Consider the following 18,783-nt stretch of genomic DNA (forward strand, 5'->3'; position numbering starts at 1 on the left):
TAGGCGGAGACTCCTGCGAGATGTATTCACTCTCTTATATCTAGTTCGTTCTGCACTATAGGGTATATCCAATGAACAGTTCGTTGTAGTTGATAAGAGCCTACTTACCTGCCTCTTGACATCACATGATGCGCACACCCTAGATCCGAAAGAGAACCACACCGTAATGCAAATCCTCGAGCTTCCAGTGGAGGTTCTTCTGCTCATTTATCAAAGTCTCAACGATATCGACGATGCTCTGCACCTTGCGAGAACTTGCGAACAGCTATATGCCATTTTTGACAGTCCATCGTCGCGTGTAAACATCCTCCGTTGCATCATTGTACGTATACCCGCCCTCTTGGAAGATATACCCAGGTGACTGACCTTTGCATAGCAAACCCAATGTCAACACAAGTATGACATCAAGCTGACTCTCCTTCAATCCCTTAATCAAACATATTTCTCGTCGCTAGACCTCTCAATGGGGGATGCGCAGAAAGCCTCCAGACCTGGTCCAAATGTCCTGAGCCAAGTCCTCTTCCCAACTCACCCACATAAACTGTCTGACGAACAAGTTTGGGCAATTGTGTGTCGCTGGCACGGTATGCGCTCGCTTTTTGCTCTGTACAGTGACCCCACCATCCACAACATATACTTGAACGACTGGGTCCCCTGGTGGCACACGCAATGCCCTTTACTTCTGAGCAACAACCCGCTTCCCCAGCTATCTGAGCAAACCATCCACAGCACCCCCAATCAAAAGCCTAGACTCTACCACAGATTCTACCAAGCGCTAACCTCCCATTGGCTCTCCATCGAATGCTTAGCCCTCGCGAAGGCAACGGTGTATCCAAGCCGCACGTCACGAAATCAATGGCATAAAATTATCTCCGCCCAGTGGTACAGTCGAGGTCATCTTAACCTAAGGGAGAAACTTGATATCCTGCACGTGACTGTCTTCGTGTGGGAGTTTTTAGCTCGCAAGGCCTTCGAGACGATCCCACTTATTCCACGGCTACAGGAATTTCGCACTCGGAAGGTCTTTCTCCGGCCTCCAAGTGTCATTCAGGCTGTCATTCTGCAGAACTGGCCCGACCCAGATTCGATGTGCGACCTGATGGAGTATTTTGAGCATTTGACACCCGAGTACACCATTCAACAGGCTATTGCTGGGGACGAGCATGAGGGGGATGAGGAACCTGGAAATTTAGTTGATGAGAATGCGGGAGCCTGGGACATGGGATTGCAGGATCTGGAGAAATGCACACATGATTACCTGCGACAAGTGAAAACCATACCCCGGGCTACATGGCGATGGTATTGGCCCGCCAGTTGGGGAGGAAACTTTGGCAAGCGCCCAAGGCTAGGTCATCCTGGCGATGGTAGATTGAGTATCAGTGTCTTGGATAGATTGTTCCTTTGTCCCGAGACAGATGAGCGGTCCTTGGTAGAAATGTTGTATCGAGTCTAGTTACACATAGCAAACACCAACTCTGTGACTATGCCGGCTTGCACTACTATCAGTTAGAACACTGGCCATGGCCGGGGATCCGCGCCACCTGACATATATGCATCATCTTTACACGGTAAGGGGGAAAACAGCTCAATCTACCCTACAACCTCAACCCCAGTGTAGGCCCGAGGCCATATTCTGGCGCACTTGCCGTCCATTTATTTCCTGGGTTCTTCACTTTTCTTGCAATCAACACACCTAGCAACAGCCAAAATGATATTATGAAAACCAAGTGCCAAAATAACATGCAACAAATTAGATTAGCAGGTAGTCACCCATCTAGTAACTACCCGACATGTCACTTAAATACTGGTGAATCACACTCCGATCATCTTCCCTCGCATAACAAGCCACAGTATCATGCCAAGTGGTGTGTTTAGGATATTCGACAAAAGGACAGAATAGGACATCCCAGTCTTGGGGGTCGATCTAACCATGTTGATAGTCACTGAGAGATACATCTTGAGTAGGCAGTATTGGCCAGGACCTGCTACCACCGTCGGCATCATTCAAAATAGAAATGAGGATCTTCCCCCGGCTGTTGTGCAATTCATCAATATCCCCATAAGCAGATGCATTCATCTGGTCGATGTTTTGGACAAGTCTCATAATATTCCAGCCATCACCGCCGCTGATATCGTAGGTCCACCAAGCCAAGTTAATAGCCTTGACGGAAACTATGTTTGCGTCCTTTAGTTTGGCGTACTTTTCCACGCCCCGGAAGAAAGTCTTTGCGTCCTCGCGTGAGGCAGCTGTCACGAGAAATCGAAACCATTTGCCCGTGGCACCATCTGGGCTGCGTTGATATGTCCAATGAGCATAAAAAGGTGCATCGTGATTCCAGTAGTATTTGGTATCCGTCATAGTGGCAGGGGTCAAGCATATATGGCCTTTGAGTGTTGAGGGTGTAGTGGAGTAGAGACGGGAGATATGATGGCAGCGATTGTGCTGTTAATAACATTCAAACAAGACGTCCAGGAAGTGAGACCACACTTATAGTGTTTCTGTCAGTGAGTAACTTGACATGGCTCTTAATTTCTGACCTCATCGATGATCAAACGACTAACCATCATGATACTTTTTGACATCACCCGGTTTTGAAATTATTGCTTTCAGAAGTCCGCGCGTCACAGAAATGTAATAGTAGTCATAGATACTGATATTGTATTGGCTAGCTTCCCTTTCCATCAGCATTCCAGGCATAGCTACCAACAGAGGATAGGTGGAGAATTGCTCTAGACAGTCGCTCCGCGTCTCGGCCGTGAGGGAATGGAGCGGTGTTCCCGCAGTCCATCTCGGAGTTACATCAAGATGCGTCCGTTGACCCATGGTTGATATATGGACGAACTTATGACATTTGTGAACCCCACATCTCCCGCTCACTATAGTCGTTAGATAATACCATACCTTTCCTCCTTTATACACATATCTTGGTTGTTGTACCCCTTTTCTTTGGAGTTGCTGTGATTAGCGACAACAAAGCGGACGATACCGGAGAGCTAAACACACATAGCACACATCTATGGAACAGCGGCGGTTTATGCATGTGGGATATCAGTGGATATGATAAATATGCTCATTGAATATGACTAACAGGATAAGGGAGGGATAATCACTGCATGCGCTATAGACGATGTTCAACTAATTTTATGTTGCTTTACACTGCCAGAAGGCAGCCGGTTTGAGCAAGCTTAGAATCCATAAGGATACAAGGCTCTTTGTTCCGACTAATGTCCGTGTGCCGCCATGATGGCGACCTTCATTTCTCAAAATGAGGTGCTCATTATTAGGTTGCTGACATGGTGTCGTTTGTAGTTAGCTCGTCGGACCTTTCTATCTTGATTAACCGCTTTTATTGTGGTCGCCTCTCCTAGTTAAGCCCGACATGGAAAGTCAAAGACCACCAAGAGATAAGAGTACGTCAAGTATTGGGTGACCGATGATGTATATTCTCATGTTAAAAGGTTTTTGAGAGAGAAGGTGAGATATATAAAACGATGGCAGGAGCTATAACCTGGCGCTTCAGCTATGCGGGCTACATAATGTGTCATAAAGTCATTAAAAAGCCCAGAGCGCCTCCAGTATCACCCAATGCAAATGATATCTACAGGGCCTTACTATCTACCCTGTCTTTCTCTTCTTTCAGGAGTTGAGAACTTTGTCGCGCCCTATAGTACCCAAGTCAGGCTACAACACTGGGATAGAGCCATATCAAAATATTCGGTAATAATTCCAGCTACTTCATGCATACCGTATGGTTATCATGATATATAGAACGAATGGTTGAAATTTCGAAACTAGCCACAGTAAGCTGAACTAGTATGTATAGGCTAATGGGGATTGGCCTAAAATTAATAGCTCAAACGAGCAGAGCATTGGAATTAACTTGGGAAAGTTCAATGTGCATTACAACTATCTTCGGAACGGTCTTCAGATTTATAACATGGTGCGTTTTCAGGGTGAACCATACATGCGCCTCCAGCACTGAAAGGCTCTCTAACTCCTCGCGACCTGCCACGTCACTAGTACAATGCGTATGGCTGGTTACTAGTTTTTCTGCTTTGGTTCACAGGGTAGAAGATCTTCCAGCCATCTATAAGCGACAGGCAAGCTGTCGGGGTACCCCATATGGGGTAAACCTTCAAAAAACCTGCTTGCTGATTAGTCTTAATGGAAACATAAACTTGGATTAGTATCGGGACCCACCTTCCCTCCTTAGGGCTACCATGGTTAAAGAGAAGCAAAGAATCTTCAATTGGCGTGATACCGTCGGCGACACCCTACACATTCATCAGATATGGCACATTGCCTTCGCACGAGGGAAGTAGTCCGGTACATTTAACAAAAGCAATCGGCAACTAGGACGATCAACAATCCCCGTTTCCACCAGCGAGAACTTCTTTCGTGCCTCTTGCACAAAGACTTCAGTATCATCGTAGCCGTATTTCTTTGTCCACCCTGGCATGATTCTGCAAATTATTAGCGCATGCCCCTTGAATCTCCGTAGGACGAAAGTCTCAACGCACGAAAAAGGATACTCATGATCATCCACACGACTAAGCCACTCTTTATCCAGAAAATAGTGACATCCCGCGCCGTGTGCAATGGCCCCACGGAGTCGGCTTGCGTGCGTATGAGCGGCTCGGATGGCGTAGAAACCTCCAGCGCTGAGCCCCCAGAGCACAACCTGACTCATGTCCAGCATCGGCTGTGTCGCCATATATGCAAAGACGCTGTCCCAAAGACGATCAGGAGAGGATGGGTCAGCAGGATCGGCAGGCGAATCCGCTGTACCTGGGATTTCCGCGATGACGACAGCCCATCCACGGCCGATAATCTCGTGAGTCCGCTGGCTGTTATCTGGTCTGTATCCATCTAGGCCGGTCATAATAAAGACGACGGGAACGGGGTTATCGGGCCGAGCATTTCTAGGTATGCGAGTGTAAATCGGGATCTCTTGGCCGTCATTTCTACCGCGACTGCTGTGCGGGATGATAACTTCCTTGATCGGTGGATCCCAGCGAGAGGCGGCTTTCAGGTATACCTGCTTTTGACGCTCGAATGCGGCTCGCTTGATGGAGTTTGGCTGGGTTATGTCGACATAGGGGAAACGTGAAATCCGATAGACTACCGCGGCTCGGCGAAGCAGGTCGATTGCGTCGTCTGGTTTGCCAGAGTCCAAGGCCTGCGAAGCTTGTGATTCTAAGTCCGATGCAATAGGAAAGAATGTAGACGTATACTCATCCGTGCTGGCATCATTGATGTTTTCCTACCGTGAAGTATCTCTGGTCAGTGGCAACAAGATTCAATTTGGGTTTGCGAGTCATTGAGGACAAACTGATATAAGCTTTTGGAATATTGGTTCAAAGTCCTCAAATGATCCATCATGAAAAGGATAAACTCCTTTCTGACACTATAATGTACGTTAGCTCTTTTCGATTTGATCGTCGCGTAATGAGTGGATAACCAACTGCAAATTTCCAACGCGTTTCCCACAGAGTCTTGATAGAGCCCTTGTGTGGATAGATGGTATCAAACTTATTCCCGAGAATCCAATTAGGCATTTTTATAAATGTGGAATAAACTGAGGTCTGAATGAATCCTTGGCCTGTGGTAGTAGAAGGAGGGCTGGAGTTAGAAGCATAGTAGATTTGAAAATCACCGTTGCTGAACTCTCCCACAACACAGCAGTCAAATCGGAGATTTTTCCTACGTAATTATCTATTACCACAGTGGCTACCACTTCACGAATCACGCTCCCTCTAATTTACTGTACATTTGCCAATAGTTGGTGAACGTTCCAAGGTCACGTGCAGCGCTTGCAACGTTCGAACAACAACCCTAAGCCAACATTACCGCAAACGGCGACGAAGTTACATCACTGTCATATTTCACGCATAGATTTCTGGCACTCCATATCGTGAAGTGACATTTTGTCTTTGCAAATACGGGCTTTGCTGCCGATTTTTATGGAGTATTCTCTCGTCTCCTGGGGAATAGATACCACCTTAAATCAGAAACAGGCTTGGTCGCTCAGCTACATATTTTGCGTAACCGCTCAAGTTTTCTTTGAAATACATGGTAGACATAGTATCTAAGAGAGACACCAACCTGATCTGGATAGTGGCGTAGCATATAAATGAAGTAATAAAGTCAAGTGCGTGTAACTTCTAATTTACTGTAGTATACACCTCGAACTTACGAAGGAATGAACTCAGAAGAAATGTACGAATGTCCCTTTCGAAAAACATAGAACAGTATCCATCCCGTCCCTTACAGTGATTAAGTAGGCTCTTTTATGGGGCTCCTTGATCTTGCTGACCACGTGTTCTAAGTCGCATAGTCTGCTCCTGGTTAGCGTGATGCCTGGCTTGCATTTGTCTTGCTATGCATTGGTTTATCGTAGTGATACGATTTCATCATGTGACAGGTTCTCTGACAGTCACCGACCTAAAGCTCACTAGTTTTGAACATGATCATAGAAACCTTCTTTGTATAAGGGTCTCTAGTACAGGTAGAAGTGTTTAGTGCTTATCTTCCTCGAGGGTTGTGCTACCAAAAGTAGTATATACCCGCAATCCTAGTTTCCCTTTGAAAGAAACTCGAGAATTAAGTACTACTACACCATTAAACTTCTAGTCCTTGAATTGGGAAATATTATCTGTCATGAAGTTCTGTGTTCCGTTGGGAGCATGACTATAGTTCAAAAGGGACAACAGCGCCACGGCCTCAAGATGTGAGACTTGACATGATTCTATTCCTTTTCAGAATGGACTTTCTTACCACCATCTATTGCTTAATCCTGCTATATGCGGGGCATCTATTGTATTGCCTCCTGATCGTGTTATACTGGGCATACCGAGTAGGTCAATTGAAGACGCAGAAGAATTCGGGCCAAAGTCTATTCACTGGTAACAGAAAGACCATCTATTCGAGCAGCAGCACGGTTGCGAAGCCTCCCCAGAGCCGCCCACTACATGGCCCTTTGGCCTTGATCGCATAAAGGGGCTATGGACTTCAAATGCGGAAGGACGGCTCCTTGCATTTCTATGCTCTGTCGCGGAGCACTACGAGCCCGGAAATAGCCTGTCCCAATATTTGTTGTTACGACCGAGGGCATTTCATGTTCCGCGCCCGCAGAATGTGGAGGCAATATTGTCCACAAAATTCGAAGGTTCAAAAAGCCAATCCAAATATACTGTCAAGCCACAGGATACTTATTGTACTTAGACTATGGCTTCGATGCATTTCATGCTCGCCACACGCAATGGAGGTCTGGCACTTCGACGACCGGATCTAGGTGTCATTGCCAAGGGAGCCAAGGCGGACATTGTTGTGTGGGACGGAATGTCTCCTGGGATGCTTGGCTGGGACGACCCGGTCGCGGCCGTTATTCTCCATTCCAATGTTGGTGATATTAAACATGTCTTGGTTGATGGGAAGTTCGTGCAGCGAGACAGGAAATTGACTGTTGAGAACTATTCCTCAATTCAGCAGAGGTTTCCGGTGACGGCTAGGAAGGTCCAGGCTGAATGGAAGAAGAGGCCTTACCCTGTCTTGGAGGGCAAATACTCCTTATTCGACTATCGGTATGAACAGGTGCCCTACGTTGATACGGTAAGAGGGGATGGAAATGGTTACGGTAATCAGTACCTGTAGGGATTTCCACCATACTATCTTATCCAAGGGTTGAACAGAAGAGGTGGTGTGTGCAGTGTGATATCCCCGTTCTGTTTCCAGAAGATCACATCCTTATTGCCTCAGTTTACAGCGGTAGAGTATATTCAATCAATATGGAACATAAGGTCTCAACTATATATAGACGTTTTCTAATTTCATAAGACTTGTAGACGCGCCAACTAAAAACTTAACACAAAACAATCACCATTGCTAACACCAGCAAATATCATGACATATCAACACCAGGCCCGATAAACAGAGATATCCCCTGTTCTGGTGAAAGTCTGTTCAATTTGGTATCCAGGCAGCTGTAGCAATTCTCGTTCTCTTTCCCCACAACCACTGTGGAATAGTGAACAAAGTGAACAGCCCCATCAACCCTCCGAACACACCGAAAGGAATGGCTGGACCAGCACTCTCGACCCATCCACTCGCAAAGAATGTCCAAGAAAAGCTGATAATCGCTCGCATGCACGTCACGACAACAAAACAATCGGCTGAAACACTAGCATACGAGTCGATAATCTAGTAAGAGAAACGGTTAGCTGTCTGGAAATGGAATAACCCCATTATCCTCGGGAATGCGAGAACATACATAATTGAAACCAATGGATGGTGCCTGCATGAGACCAAAGGACAGCATTCCCAGCCCAAACTGCATCCCAATCCACATGTGTGGATTCGAGGCCTGGGCGCAGAAGCCGAAGGTCCACAAACCCGTTGTTGCAAGAACAAGTCCCGGAAGTGCAATTGGCAAGCGAGCCTCTGGCTCCATGTTTTCTTCACCCTGCAATGTCTTTTTCGTGGTTACAATTCGATCTGCGGTGAGTGCCGTAGCCACTGCTCCAATTAATGCTCCGATAATACCGCCGACCAAGATGAGACCGGCGTTGTTTCCCCACAGATATGGCGGCTGGGCAGCGAGCGTTGGGCCGACTGTCGATATTGTCACAACTCCACCGACCAGTCCTGCATACCATAGCATCACTAGCCATACCCCGGGAAGACGCAGTGTCAACCACGGCGAAATGAAATTCTGGAAAAGGTTCCCATGGTAGGTGTATAGCTTAAGTGAGCGGAGAAAAGTAAGTTCCGAATAACTACCACTCGTAGTTCGATTCCGCGTAATATCTTCAATTTTGGTCGAACTTGCTGCATCCTCATCTTTCCCGCCATTGTCCAAAGCAGGGTCTGTGGCTTGAGTTGGGACCTCACGAACATAGAGCGTCTCTGGGACGAGGAAGAAACAGGCGACTAGTAGAATACCGGACAATATCACATTGATCCAATGGATCCATGCCAGGCCCAGGTTTCCGGCAATGTAACCACCGGCAATACCTCCTAGAACGGGGCCTATGCAGATGAAAACCGTATAAAACCCCTAAACATGGAATCAGTCACTAGCACATTGAGAGATTATTCTCAAGGTATGTATCCTACCATCGCTTTTCCTCTCTGATGTGCAAAATAGATCTCGCCTACGACATTCGGTGCAACTAGCAATACCCTTAGCATTGAGACTTTCTGGTAAGAAGGACGGAGAGACTCACTTGTGTCGGCTGGAGCGACGCCAACCCCCATGAAAAAGCGGGCAGCAAGGAGACTTCCAAAGGATGTAGCGCGTGCTGCCCATACACAGCATAGCGTGAGGAGGAGTATGTTGAACAATGTGACCGGTCGTCGACCAAACGTATTGGCTAATGGTACCCACAGGATGTTTGCAGCACCCATCATCAGGACATTGACCTGGTAGAGCTTAGCCATCGCATTCAAGCACGTACCGAAACACGAATTCTCGAAAATAAAGAAGAACTGAAAAGGGTGCAATAATACTCATGTTGAGCACGAACCGCAACGAGATGACCCAGCTTCCCAATAGAAACAGGGGGATTGAAAGCCATCGGAGTGGCATATAAGGGAAAGGCACTGGAAATTGAGCCAGAAGTAAAATTTCCAATGGCGGCATACAGCGACATGAGCAGAAGAACGGTGAACTTGCGCCAACTTGGCCAATTCAACGGATCCATTGGGTCCTCCGACGGCTGAGGAGACAGAACCAGTTCGCCATTATTTTTGAGATGCGTGCGACCAGCGGACTCTTGGGAGTAAACTAGATTATGGCAAATTCGCCCAGTGTTAGCAGGCATCAACTGTGTAGAATGTATATGTCTTCCTGTGGTGTCAAAGCTACTCACTTGACAGGGAGATAGTCCCAGGAGGTACGGCATCCCGTACCTCCTTCCGTGTCATAGAAAAGGCGTGCCGAAATCCACTCATGATGCTTAACACGAGGGATCGAAGGTAGACATCAATTATTCAGAGCTAGGGAAGAATAAATTGCTCGCAGCGATATAGGAGGAGATGACAAGGTAATATGGGACCTCTACCATAGCATTTGGCAGCGAGTGGGGCTCCTCTACCCCGGATTCACATGGACTCTCATTTGATATGAAGCATGAAGCTGCTGAACCTAATATCAGCGGGGACAGAAAGGGTATGCATTTCGGCTTTTCTGGAGGACTCGGCTCCACACCCGCTAGACCACAATCCCGACGAGGTCCCTGTGTCATATAGCTCTCCCGAAGTATCTTTACCACCATAAATGCTGATCTAATCTGATAGACGGCATCTGATCAGCGTCAGATATGTACCAGCCGTCCGAGCCGGTTCAGTAGTAATGTGACAGGGTTGTCTCTGTGAGAGATAGGGCAAACATGTTGTTATATCGTCTCTTACTGGAGTACGAAGTGGATACATGGGCCTGGGTGGTTGGACTACGCCGTCATTTCACACGGGTGCTACTTGTGCGAACATCAACCACGTATATTCTGAGCCTTTGCCACTTATTTCGCCACCTGCCTCGTTATTAGCCGTAAGTCACAGGCAGGCTACGCACATGCCGAAACTTCATCTTCGGTTGCAGTGTTTTCTAAATCAGAACGATTGAACATTATATAAGTCTTACTCTTGGTCAGCTAAACTGATGAAGAGTGGTACTCTATATTTATTTGTGGCTAGCCGATTGATTGAGGTACACTACAACAAAAACGAAAGACAGATTCATCAAGCTATTCGGGTATCAAGATATGCATGCCGGCGCGTCTACTCCTCCTATAGTTTACAAATAGAGCCATTATGATTGGCTATAGATAATAGAGTAATCTTTAACCATACCCTTGCCGATATAACACGTCTGGAACCCCGAAGGTGGCCTAAAATAGCAGATTTCTAGAGGTAAATTCCTACTTCAGCACAACAATAAGGTTGTGTCCGAACAAGGTGCTAATATGATCATCATCAATTCCTTGCTCGTTTCAATAGTTAAACATGTCTCAGAGAGTTGGTCATACGGGACGGGTGCTACATCCAAGGAGAGCAGGAACAACAGTGACCGTCTTATGTAGATCTATAACTACTCAGTCGAAGGATGTGTCGACCTCGGGATGTGGAGAGCGTCGGGTCCAATTTGGAACGCCACCTCTCCGCATTTGAACCCTGGACAGCAAAGGTTCTTCGCGTTTTGCAGAAATTACTTATGAATCAATCGGCTAGAATGGAAGACAAACTGCCGATGTGGGTCTACGTCCCTGCGAGGTGTTCCTTGACCCCCTTCCCAACCATAATCGCGGATATCAGAAATTCATTCTATGTTCACCCCCTTTACGAAGCTATTCTTGATGTTTGTCAGCCATTCACGATAACTTGACGTGGGCGGGCATAATGTGTACAACGGAGTAAAGCAGTAGAGGCCATAAAGAATGGCGGTTTAGAGAGCCTAGCTTTATGTGATCAGGGACCTTAGCAGTAGGAAGAGACTCAACGGGTTTTGTTGGGCGCGGAGTTATTATTCTGACAGTTTAAAAAGAAGTTGTCGTACCGGGAGATTGCTTAACGAGAGTATGGAAAATAAAAACAACAGCATGAATAAGTAACTCAAGATATGTTATGTCCAGCTCTTCTAAGAAAAGCTGAGATATATATTCTGAGTTGATGTAGTTCAAGTGTGGTCAAGCCCTTACCGGCCCGAGGATTGTTTCAACCCAGGGAGGCTGCATACGATGTAGGCCATGTCTCGCTATTTATAAGCATCCTCTAGAGGTGAGAACTCCAAGACATGCTACATGAATCTGCATAGTCTTGAACATGCAACAATGGTTTCACCACCAGCACGATGGCGCTGACTCAGCGGAAGTGAGAGCCGAAGTTCCGTACTCCACATGGAGCTGTATGCCCTACTCCACAGCAGCCTTTCTCTACAGTAACATTGCTAAAGCAATATTAGCTCTTCACGGAGAGAACCTAAAACTTTACAAGATACACACTGTTAATCAAGATTTAAAGTTCAAAAGATTAGGTTCATCTTCAGTCATCTGGAATTTATACTTTATAATGTTTTAACTTTAAACGAAGAACAAATGGCTATCGTAGCTAAGTATAACTTGTCTGCTGTGAGCAACATGTATACAACATGTATACTCTTAAAAGAATTGCCGTCTTCGTATTATCAGGTCTAGAACTCCAGATCTATTGATTTTAGGATAACGTGATATGAATTACATATCAAAGCTCAGCCACACTACTCCCAGGAGCCCCACATATGAAGATCACATCCGCACTGAGTATACATCTACACAATCGAATACCTAATTTGGAGTTATAGAACTATGGATAGTATAGCTTCGTCCAACCTGGTGCGTTCTTCCGGAACGAAGCTGGTTCCGAGTTTTGAGTGAGCAATGGTGGAGAATGTGTCTCCTCCAGGATATATAAAGGCTGTAAAGCCCTGCTCGAATCATTCAGATCATCGAACAATTCAGCGCATCAACTCGACAAACCGAATTATCACAGACACTTTGTGCAGGAGAAATGGCAGTTTCAATGGCATCTACCATTAGGGGTCAATACCCCCCTAGTGGATTGTCCATCCTCATTGCGGGAGGTGGCATTGGTGGCCTCACGTTTGCGATCGAGGCATATCGTAAGGGCCATGATGTCCGCCTCATAGAAAAGCGCGCAAACTTTGACGGTTACGGTGAGTACTGATTCGGCATTCAGAAGCTCCAACACTAAGAGAATAATGACAACAGGCGATCTTCTGTTGATAGAATGCAACGCCCTCCACAGTATCAAGCATTGGCCCGGGTTTTATGAGCGATTGCAGACCATCTCATACAAGACCCAGCGAAACATCAAGAAGTATGACGGGACATGGGTTGGAACCTGGCCGCTAGGTGACGGGAAAGACATCTCAATGGCCTTCAACCGATCTGAGCTTCACAATGCTCTGTGGGAGTATGTCCAAGAGCTAGGCATTCGTGTTGATTTCTCGACTACCGTTGAGGACTACTTCGAAACGGATGAGGCAGGGGGCGTTGTTCTTGCCGATGGGAAGAAGCTTACAGCCGACATTGTCGTTGCCGCTGATGGCGTCGGTTCTAAAGCATGGTCTTTAGTCTTGGGAAAGAAAGACGTTCCCATCAGCTCTGGATTTGCTTGTTACAGGGCAACCTTCCCTAGTGGACCAGCGCTAGAGAATCCAATCATTGCCAAGGAGTTTGAAGGTTACGTCGATCGTGCCTGCATTCATGTAGGTCCTGGGGCACATATAGCCGTGGGAAAAACCACAAGACAGATTTGCTATATGCTGACACACAGGGTACGTCAGATCAAATATTGGGCATGTATACATGCTCCTGATGTGCGAGTAGACTGACCCTTATACACACAGGATGACCACAATGCCGAGGAAGACTGGGACAAAACTGTCCCCGTCGAGAAGGCTTTGACATACATTGAAGGTTGGGAGCCTTTCTTGACCGAGCTGATCAAGGCTACGCCTAATAGCCGCTGTACGGACTGGAAGTTGCTGTGGCGCAACCCTCAGCCGAAGTGGGCTTCGCCTAAGGCTCGAGTCATTCAGCTTGGCGATTCTGCACACTCCTTCTTGCCGACCTCTGGTAGTGGAGCGGCAATGGCCATGGAAGATGCGTACTCTTTGGCAACATGCTTGCAGTTGGGTGGGAAGTCTAACTTTGCTTTAGCTGTGCGAATTCATAACCATCTGAGGTATGCACTATACATATTGGACATGTCAGAAAGGTGTTATACTGACCCCGCCTACACAGATTCGAGCGTGTATCATGCGCCCAGAAAATGGGATTCCACCACCGGGAGAAATTCCACAACACCGACTGGGATGCGGTAGCGAAGAATCCGGATATTTTCAGCAAGACAACGGCCAACTGGATTATGCGCCATAACCCGGAGCAATACGCCTATGATAACTATGGCAAGTGCGCGAACCATCTCTTGACGGGAGCACCCTTCCAGAATACCAATGTACCTCCTGGCTATACCTACAAGCCGTGGACTGTCAAGGAGCTCATGGAAGCTTCAGATAGGCATGAGCCGGTGGTTGATGAAGGTGATTGGTCTTGATGTTGGTCGTGTACAATAGTTGATCTACCTTTGTGTTTATCGGTTGCTCATAGACTTAGCCTACTGAGGAAATAGATGCTCTAAATATAGAATCTCAGCTTGTGGACAAGTCATATCTCATAACCTTCCCATCCGTGTATTATTCAGACGCACAGACAAAGACTATTATAATGCTACTCGCCATCACAAAACGCAACGAGGTGTTCGACTCAGTGAATCGAGAAAGCAGGGAGTTGGTGGCGTCAGGCTGAGTGGTAAGCAACAGAGCAGCAACTCTACACATTAAAGCCTCAGTGCATGTTCCGGTGGCACTCGGACACCTGAGTATATACCCATCTGCTCTAATAGTCATGAGGGGGGAATTCCATTCTGTCGCACAATTGACAATATATCACCGTCAGGCTACCCGGCGAAAACAAGGGTTCTATTTGGATACTGAAATATTCCAAGACACGGTGTATATTTAAGACGGCGAATAGTCTATACTTGTTGAGACTAGAATAAACCGGTATATTTTTTAAGCAACATGGGACAACAGATACCGCAAAAAGGAAGCCAAAGCAGCCAGACCCTCAACATCCGATTGCCAAAACTCGAGCATCTTAACCGTAGCCTCCACCGCCTCCTTCCAACCACCAGGTAGAAGATCGCGCATACTAGACCTCGCAACAGCGAGTAGAATACACGCAATTCTCCCAGACGTCGGGATCATCAACCAGGTTCCATGGTGGCAGTGATAAAATCCAGCCTGGTTGACTTCCAATCTCTCCAGATGGGTCTGAAGGCCTTTTGAGACCCATCCATGCGCAGTGTGTCCCAAATGTACGTCATTCACAGCGTATGCGATGTATGGCCAAGTAATCAGTTCATTGACATATATTGATCGACCTTGGAGGATGAACCGAAGGACATCCGTTTCGGGAGTCTGGCAAGGAGGATCGGAGATGCTAACCGTCGATGGCAGGGAATGAAGACAGGCGACCAGGTGTTGTTTATAAATCTCACTGATGTCTGCCAGGTCACTGAGGCTATTATTGCTTAGCTCAGATAGGCGGGTAGTCATGTCTTTCCTAATCTCCGTCTCGAGCCGCCAGAGCCAGATTTCGGAGAGGTAGAAGTACCGCGCGCGGAGAATCTCCTCGTCATCTGTAAGGGGTAAAGTGGGAAAACGCTGGGGCGGTTCTAAGGATATACGCGTTCCAAAATCAGGGAGGCCTAGCTCCCACCCGGAGCTCTCGTTCAGGCTTCCACGATGACCAGTAGATGCTTTCTTCAGCTGGTGTGCCTGTCTGGGTGGCTTCGCCCATGAATTTGAAACTGGCATACGGCCAATGCCTGCAAGAATGAGCGCCATGCATCGAAGGGCTGGAGGCAGGACATTAGATATACACCAGCGAAAAATAGGCATTGTGCCTGGACAATGCCTGCAGAGCCCAAGGTAGCCCCAATGCGCTTTAACGCTGCTGTAAAAAGCCTGCGACCAGGCGACGCACGCAGATCTTCGGCGGATATGGATGGGGCTAATAGAGGGCCGGTGATCGCTCTGTTTGCACAGACTAGTAGCGCCAGGCAGGATTCAGAATCCCAGCTTGGGCCTTCTAGAGAGACCTTACGAACAAGGCGTCGAATATACGGCTCGTCAAGTACTGGGTTCTTCAGATGAACGTGGGCAAAGAAATTGTCCAGGTATGCTTTGGTGATCTTCGGATTCAGCTCATCGCCGTCCGGGGAGGGTTGAGCGGGCGAGGCGTTATCACTTGATGGATTGGGAATATCAGGGCTTTGGGTCATTTGGTAATTTACATCCTGTAAGATCGGCCACTTCAGGACAGTATCAAGATTTTCTGGAAGCAAGCTCTCCGGGTGCTGAGGCTCTTTGGCGATCGTATACGCGGTACTCGAATCATTATTGGGATTGAGTGTGGGGAAAGGGACCAGAGCTGGGACTGGCTGTTGTTGCTGTTGAAACGAATCAGTCTTCTGTTCAAGGGCCTCTAGACGGTCGAGAATTGCGAGGCTTGCCGGGTCAAATGTAGACAACGCTGTGGGATCGAAGACACATTCGGCGCCGGTTTTTTCGCAGAATGAACAGCGGGGTTTCTTTTGGTCGCATTTGGTGCGTCTGGAACGGCACACCTGGCAGGCAGTGACAGCTCTTTTGCGTGGATAGGCCGCGCTGCTTCTACTAGTGGGAGCTACTGGGTTCATCTTCAGGTTTATGTACTGCAACCTCATGCGGAGTGTCGGGAGCAGAGCGCGGTTAAATACTTAGGGCTAAATAGCCCCGCACTTTGCGGGGATGATTAAAAAGTGAACCAACATGCTCTTGGTCTAGACGACTAAAATCCTGCTAAAGTTATCTGGCTAGACAAAAGACACATTCGTGCTTACAGCACCTCCATCACCAGCAAATGATGCCACTTGCAGTTGAATTTGGTTCGTCCGGAGGGTGAACGTGCCCGCTTTCCATTGCTGTAACGGCCTGGTAGAAGCCAAGAATCTCATCTTAGTCTTCTGCCCAACATCCAGGTCCACAGGGGCAAAGCCAAGCAGCACGCGAGTTGGGAAATCTGGAATATTTGTCACGGCATATGCCTGTGCGATGAACCGTCCAGGTCTGCGCCCAGTGTTCTGTACATTGACTGCAACTTGAATGGACTCCTTATCGACACTCTCGGCGATTATATTGTCTACCGCAAATGTTGTGTACGACAGCCCAAATCCGAGTGGAAACTCGGCCTTGACCCCCAGCTTATCGAGCATATGCTGCCCAAACCACCGGTCATAGTAGATCTCAGCTGCATTTCGATTAAAGAAGGGCAGATACGCCTCACTCGTCGGAATGGAGAACGGAAGCCTGCCACTCGCATCGACCTTTCCCAGAAGCACGTCCCCAAGACCATGCCCACCTTCACTACCACTGTACCAGCTAATCAGGAGGGCGGGCACTCTATCTTTCCATGACTCCATAATCACGGCACCCGCAGTAATGACAGACACAATTGTACGGGGATTGTGGGCAGTGACTGCGGATATCAACTTCTCATCCTCCTCGCGGAGTCTTAGCGAGTTCCGATCGCCACCAGCGCCAGCCTTGATCCCGCCATTGCCTCCTTTATCGGAATTACCCTCAAAGATATCGAGAGTCTCGCGCTCTTCCGCGGTAGTCGCAGGTGGAAGCGTGTCCCGCAGGGCTGGATTATCCTGAAGAGCAGGCACAACGTACTCGCCTTCGTCCTCATGGGTGTAGCCCACAATGCAGATCACCACGTCGACCTGGGAAGCAAGCTGCTCGGCTTTAGCAACTGAATCCGCAAAAAGGACTTCTGTACCTGGCAGCGCTGCTTTGATGCCGTCGAGTGGCGTGACTACCCCAGGCGGAAACACTTGGGACGATCCCTTATCCCCTGTGTTGGCAATGTTCGCTAGGCGACCAACCACGGCAACACGAGACAAAGATTCGGCCTGAAGTGGAAGAACAGCCTTGTCATCGACAGTGTCATTCTTCAAGAGGACCATAGACCGAGCAGCGACCTCACGCGCCAGTGCTCGGTGCTCATCGCAGAACACCACATCGCGGCTGGGTTGGCTATCTTCCGTACGCACGGTAAACTCGATCTGCTTCCGAAGGATCCTCTCACAAGCTCGATCGACATATTTCCAGTCCAGCTCTCCAGATTCTAAAGCCCGTGGAAGCTTCCTAGCTCTCTGTTGTCTGAACGGGGCCTCGATGTCCAGTCCATTCTTGACAGATGCTGCCGCGTCGCGTAAGCCGAAGATGAAATCGGACATCACTAACCCATCGAATCCCCACTGATCCCGTAGAATCTCTGTCAGCAAATGTCGGTTCTGCCCAGCCCATTCGCCATTGACAGAATTATACGACGACATTACGGCCGCCACACCCCCCTCAACAATGCGTCGGAAATGCGCCAGGTAGACTTCATGCAATACCGCCTCCTCCACACTCACGTCGACGCGAAACCGAGCATTCTCCATCGAGTTCAACGCATAGTGCTTCACACACGCCATTACATGTTTCTGCACACTCTGTGTCAGCGCCAATCCGAATTCTCCCAGAAGAAGCGGATCCTCCCCGTAGGTCTCTTGAATGCGACCCCAGGCGGGATGCCGCGGAAGATTCACGCAGACGCCGGCGAAGTAGTTGGCGCCTTGGGCTTTGGCTTCGCGACCAATGGCATCCCCCACGCGACGCTCCAACTCAACATCCCAAGTGGCGCCCCGAGCCATGGGGACTGGGAAGGCCGTCGAACTTCCCATGACCACGCCCCTGGGGCCGTCAGTGAACTTGATCCCCGGGATGTGTTTCCGGGGGATCGCTCCATGGACGTATGGAGTTCGGTTGTAGCGGTCGCATAGAATCGAGCGTAAACCGGGCCAGAATTCGACGTCGCCATCGAGGAGGGAAAGGCGTTCCTCTTTTGTCAGTTGGGATAGAAGTATTTGCGTTGTTTCGACCAGAGACTGGCCAGCTTTGACGTCGGTGATGGCGTCGTTGAATGTATACTCTCCGTGGGATCCCATTTTGATTAAAGTTTCTGAAGGTGTAGTTGCGTAGTTTCGGATCTGTTCATATGTTACGATTTATATTTACATGGTAGCAATAGCAAAAGGTGGGGTGTGGATGCCAAGGAGCTTTCATGCATGGT

At 48.1% G+C, this 18,783-nt stretch overlaps 8 protein-coding genes across 8 annotated transcripts; 3 read left to right on the forward strand and 5 right to left on the reverse strand.

The window, feature by feature from the left end:
• Nucleotides 1-166: 166 nt before the first annotated feature.
• F9C07_2227227 (uncharacterized protein) lies at nucleotides 167-1,453 on the forward strand (the record flags this gene model as incomplete). The annotated part of the gene is made up of 2 exons (XM_041284352.2): nucleotides 167-322; nucleotides 377-1,453. 2 exons carry the CDS (start codon nucleotides 167-169, stop codon nucleotides 1,451-1,453), a joined length of 1,233 nt encoding a protein of 410 aa, XP_041141523.2.
• Nucleotides 1,454-1,584: 131 nt separating this feature from the next.
• F9C07_2249030 (uncharacterized protein) lies at nucleotides 1,585-2,359 on the reverse strand (the record flags this gene model as incomplete). The annotated part of the gene is made up of 2 exons (XM_041284342.2): nucleotides 1,585-1,924; nucleotides 1,945-2,359. The coding sequence occupies 2 exons, from the start codon at nucleotides 2,357-2,359 to the stop codon at nucleotides 1,872-1,874; spliced, it is 468 nt and encodes a 155-aa protein (XP_041141522.2). The 3' UTR covers nucleotides 1,585-1,871.
• A 1,439-nt stretch (nucleotides 2,360-3,798) lies between these two features.
• ayg1 (pigment biosynthesis protein Ayg1) lies at nucleotides 3,799-5,761 on the reverse strand. Its single transcript, XM_041284341.2, has 6 exons — nucleotides 5,467-5,761; nucleotides 5,334-5,408; nucleotides 4,522-5,264; nucleotides 4,332-4,464; nucleotides 4,202-4,275; nucleotides 3,799-4,145 (listed from the first exon to the last, which is right to left on the reverse strand). Exons 1-6 carry the CDS (start codon nucleotides 5,557-5,559, stop codon nucleotides 4,043-4,045), a joined length of 1,221 nt encoding a protein of 406 aa, XP_041141521.2. The 5' UTR covers nucleotides 5,560-5,761; the 3' UTR covers nucleotides 3,799-4,042.
• Nucleotides 5,762-7,228: 1,467 nt separating this feature from the next.
• F9C07_347 (metal-dependent hydrolase) lies at nucleotides 7,229-7,654 on the forward strand (the record flags this gene model as incomplete). Its single annotated transcript, XM_041284356.1, has 1 exon — nucleotides 7,229-7,654. One exon carries the CDS (start codon nucleotides 7,229-7,231, stop codon nucleotides 7,652-7,654), a length of 426 nt encoding a protein of 141 aa, XP_041141520.1.
• Nucleotides 7,655-7,802: 148 nt separating this feature from the next.
• On the reverse strand, nucleotides 7,803-10,581 carry F9C07_2134952 (major facilitator superfamily domain-containing protein). The gene is made up of 6 exons (XM_041288900.2): nucleotides 9,871-10,581; nucleotides 9,526-9,785; nucleotides 9,226-9,421; nucleotides 9,116-9,171; nucleotides 8,271-9,056; nucleotides 7,803-8,200 (listed from the first exon to the last, which is right to left on the reverse strand). Exons 1-6 carry the CDS (start codon nucleotides 9,950-9,952, stop codon nucleotides 7,964-7,966), a joined length of 1,617 nt encoding a protein of 538 aa, XP_041141519.1. The 5' UTR covers nucleotides 9,953-10,581; the 3' UTR covers nucleotides 7,803-7,963.
• Nucleotides 10,582-12,347: 1,766 nt separating this feature from the next.
• Nucleotides 12,348-14,387, forward strand: F9C07_2278798 (putative monooxygenase). Its single transcript, XM_071510328.1, has 4 exons — nucleotides 12,348-12,707; nucleotides 12,763-13,331; nucleotides 13,404-13,765; nucleotides 13,801-14,387. The coding sequence occupies exons 1-4, from the start codon at nucleotides 12,542-12,544 to the stop codon at nucleotides 14,111-14,113; spliced, it is 1,410 nt and encodes a 469-aa protein (XP_071365508.1). The 5' UTR covers nucleotides 12,348-12,541; the 3' UTR covers nucleotides 14,114-14,387.
• An 82-nt stretch (nucleotides 14,388-14,469) lies between these two features.
• On the reverse strand, nucleotides 14,470-16,348 carry F9C07_2082311 (uncharacterized protein; the record flags this gene model as incomplete). Its single annotated transcript, XM_071508853.1, has 3 exons — nucleotides 14,470-15,448; nucleotides 15,607-15,669; nucleotides 15,727-16,348. 3 exons carry the CDS (start codon nucleotides 16,346-16,348, stop codon nucleotides 14,631-14,633), a joined length of 1,503 nt encoding a protein of 500 aa, XP_071365509.1. The 3' UTR covers nucleotides 14,470-14,630.
• F9C07_2278800 (beta-glucosidase-related glycosidase) lies at nucleotides 14,470-18,763 on the reverse strand. The gene has a single exon (XM_071510329.1). The coding sequence runs from the start codon at nucleotides 18,656-18,658 to the stop codon at nucleotides 16,478-16,480; it is 2,181 nt and encodes a 726-aa protein (XP_071365510.1). The 5' UTR covers nucleotides 18,659-18,763; the 3' UTR covers nucleotides 14,470-16,477.
• Nucleotides 18,764-18,783: the final 20 nt, after the last annotated feature.

This window comes from Aspergillus flavus, chromosome 1 (assembly GCF_009017415.1).
Source record: "Aspergillus flavus chromosome 1, complete sequence".
Classification (NCBI taxonomy): Eukaryota; Fungi; Ascomycota; class Eurotiomycetes; order Eurotiales; family Aspergillaceae; genus Aspergillus; species Aspergillus flavus.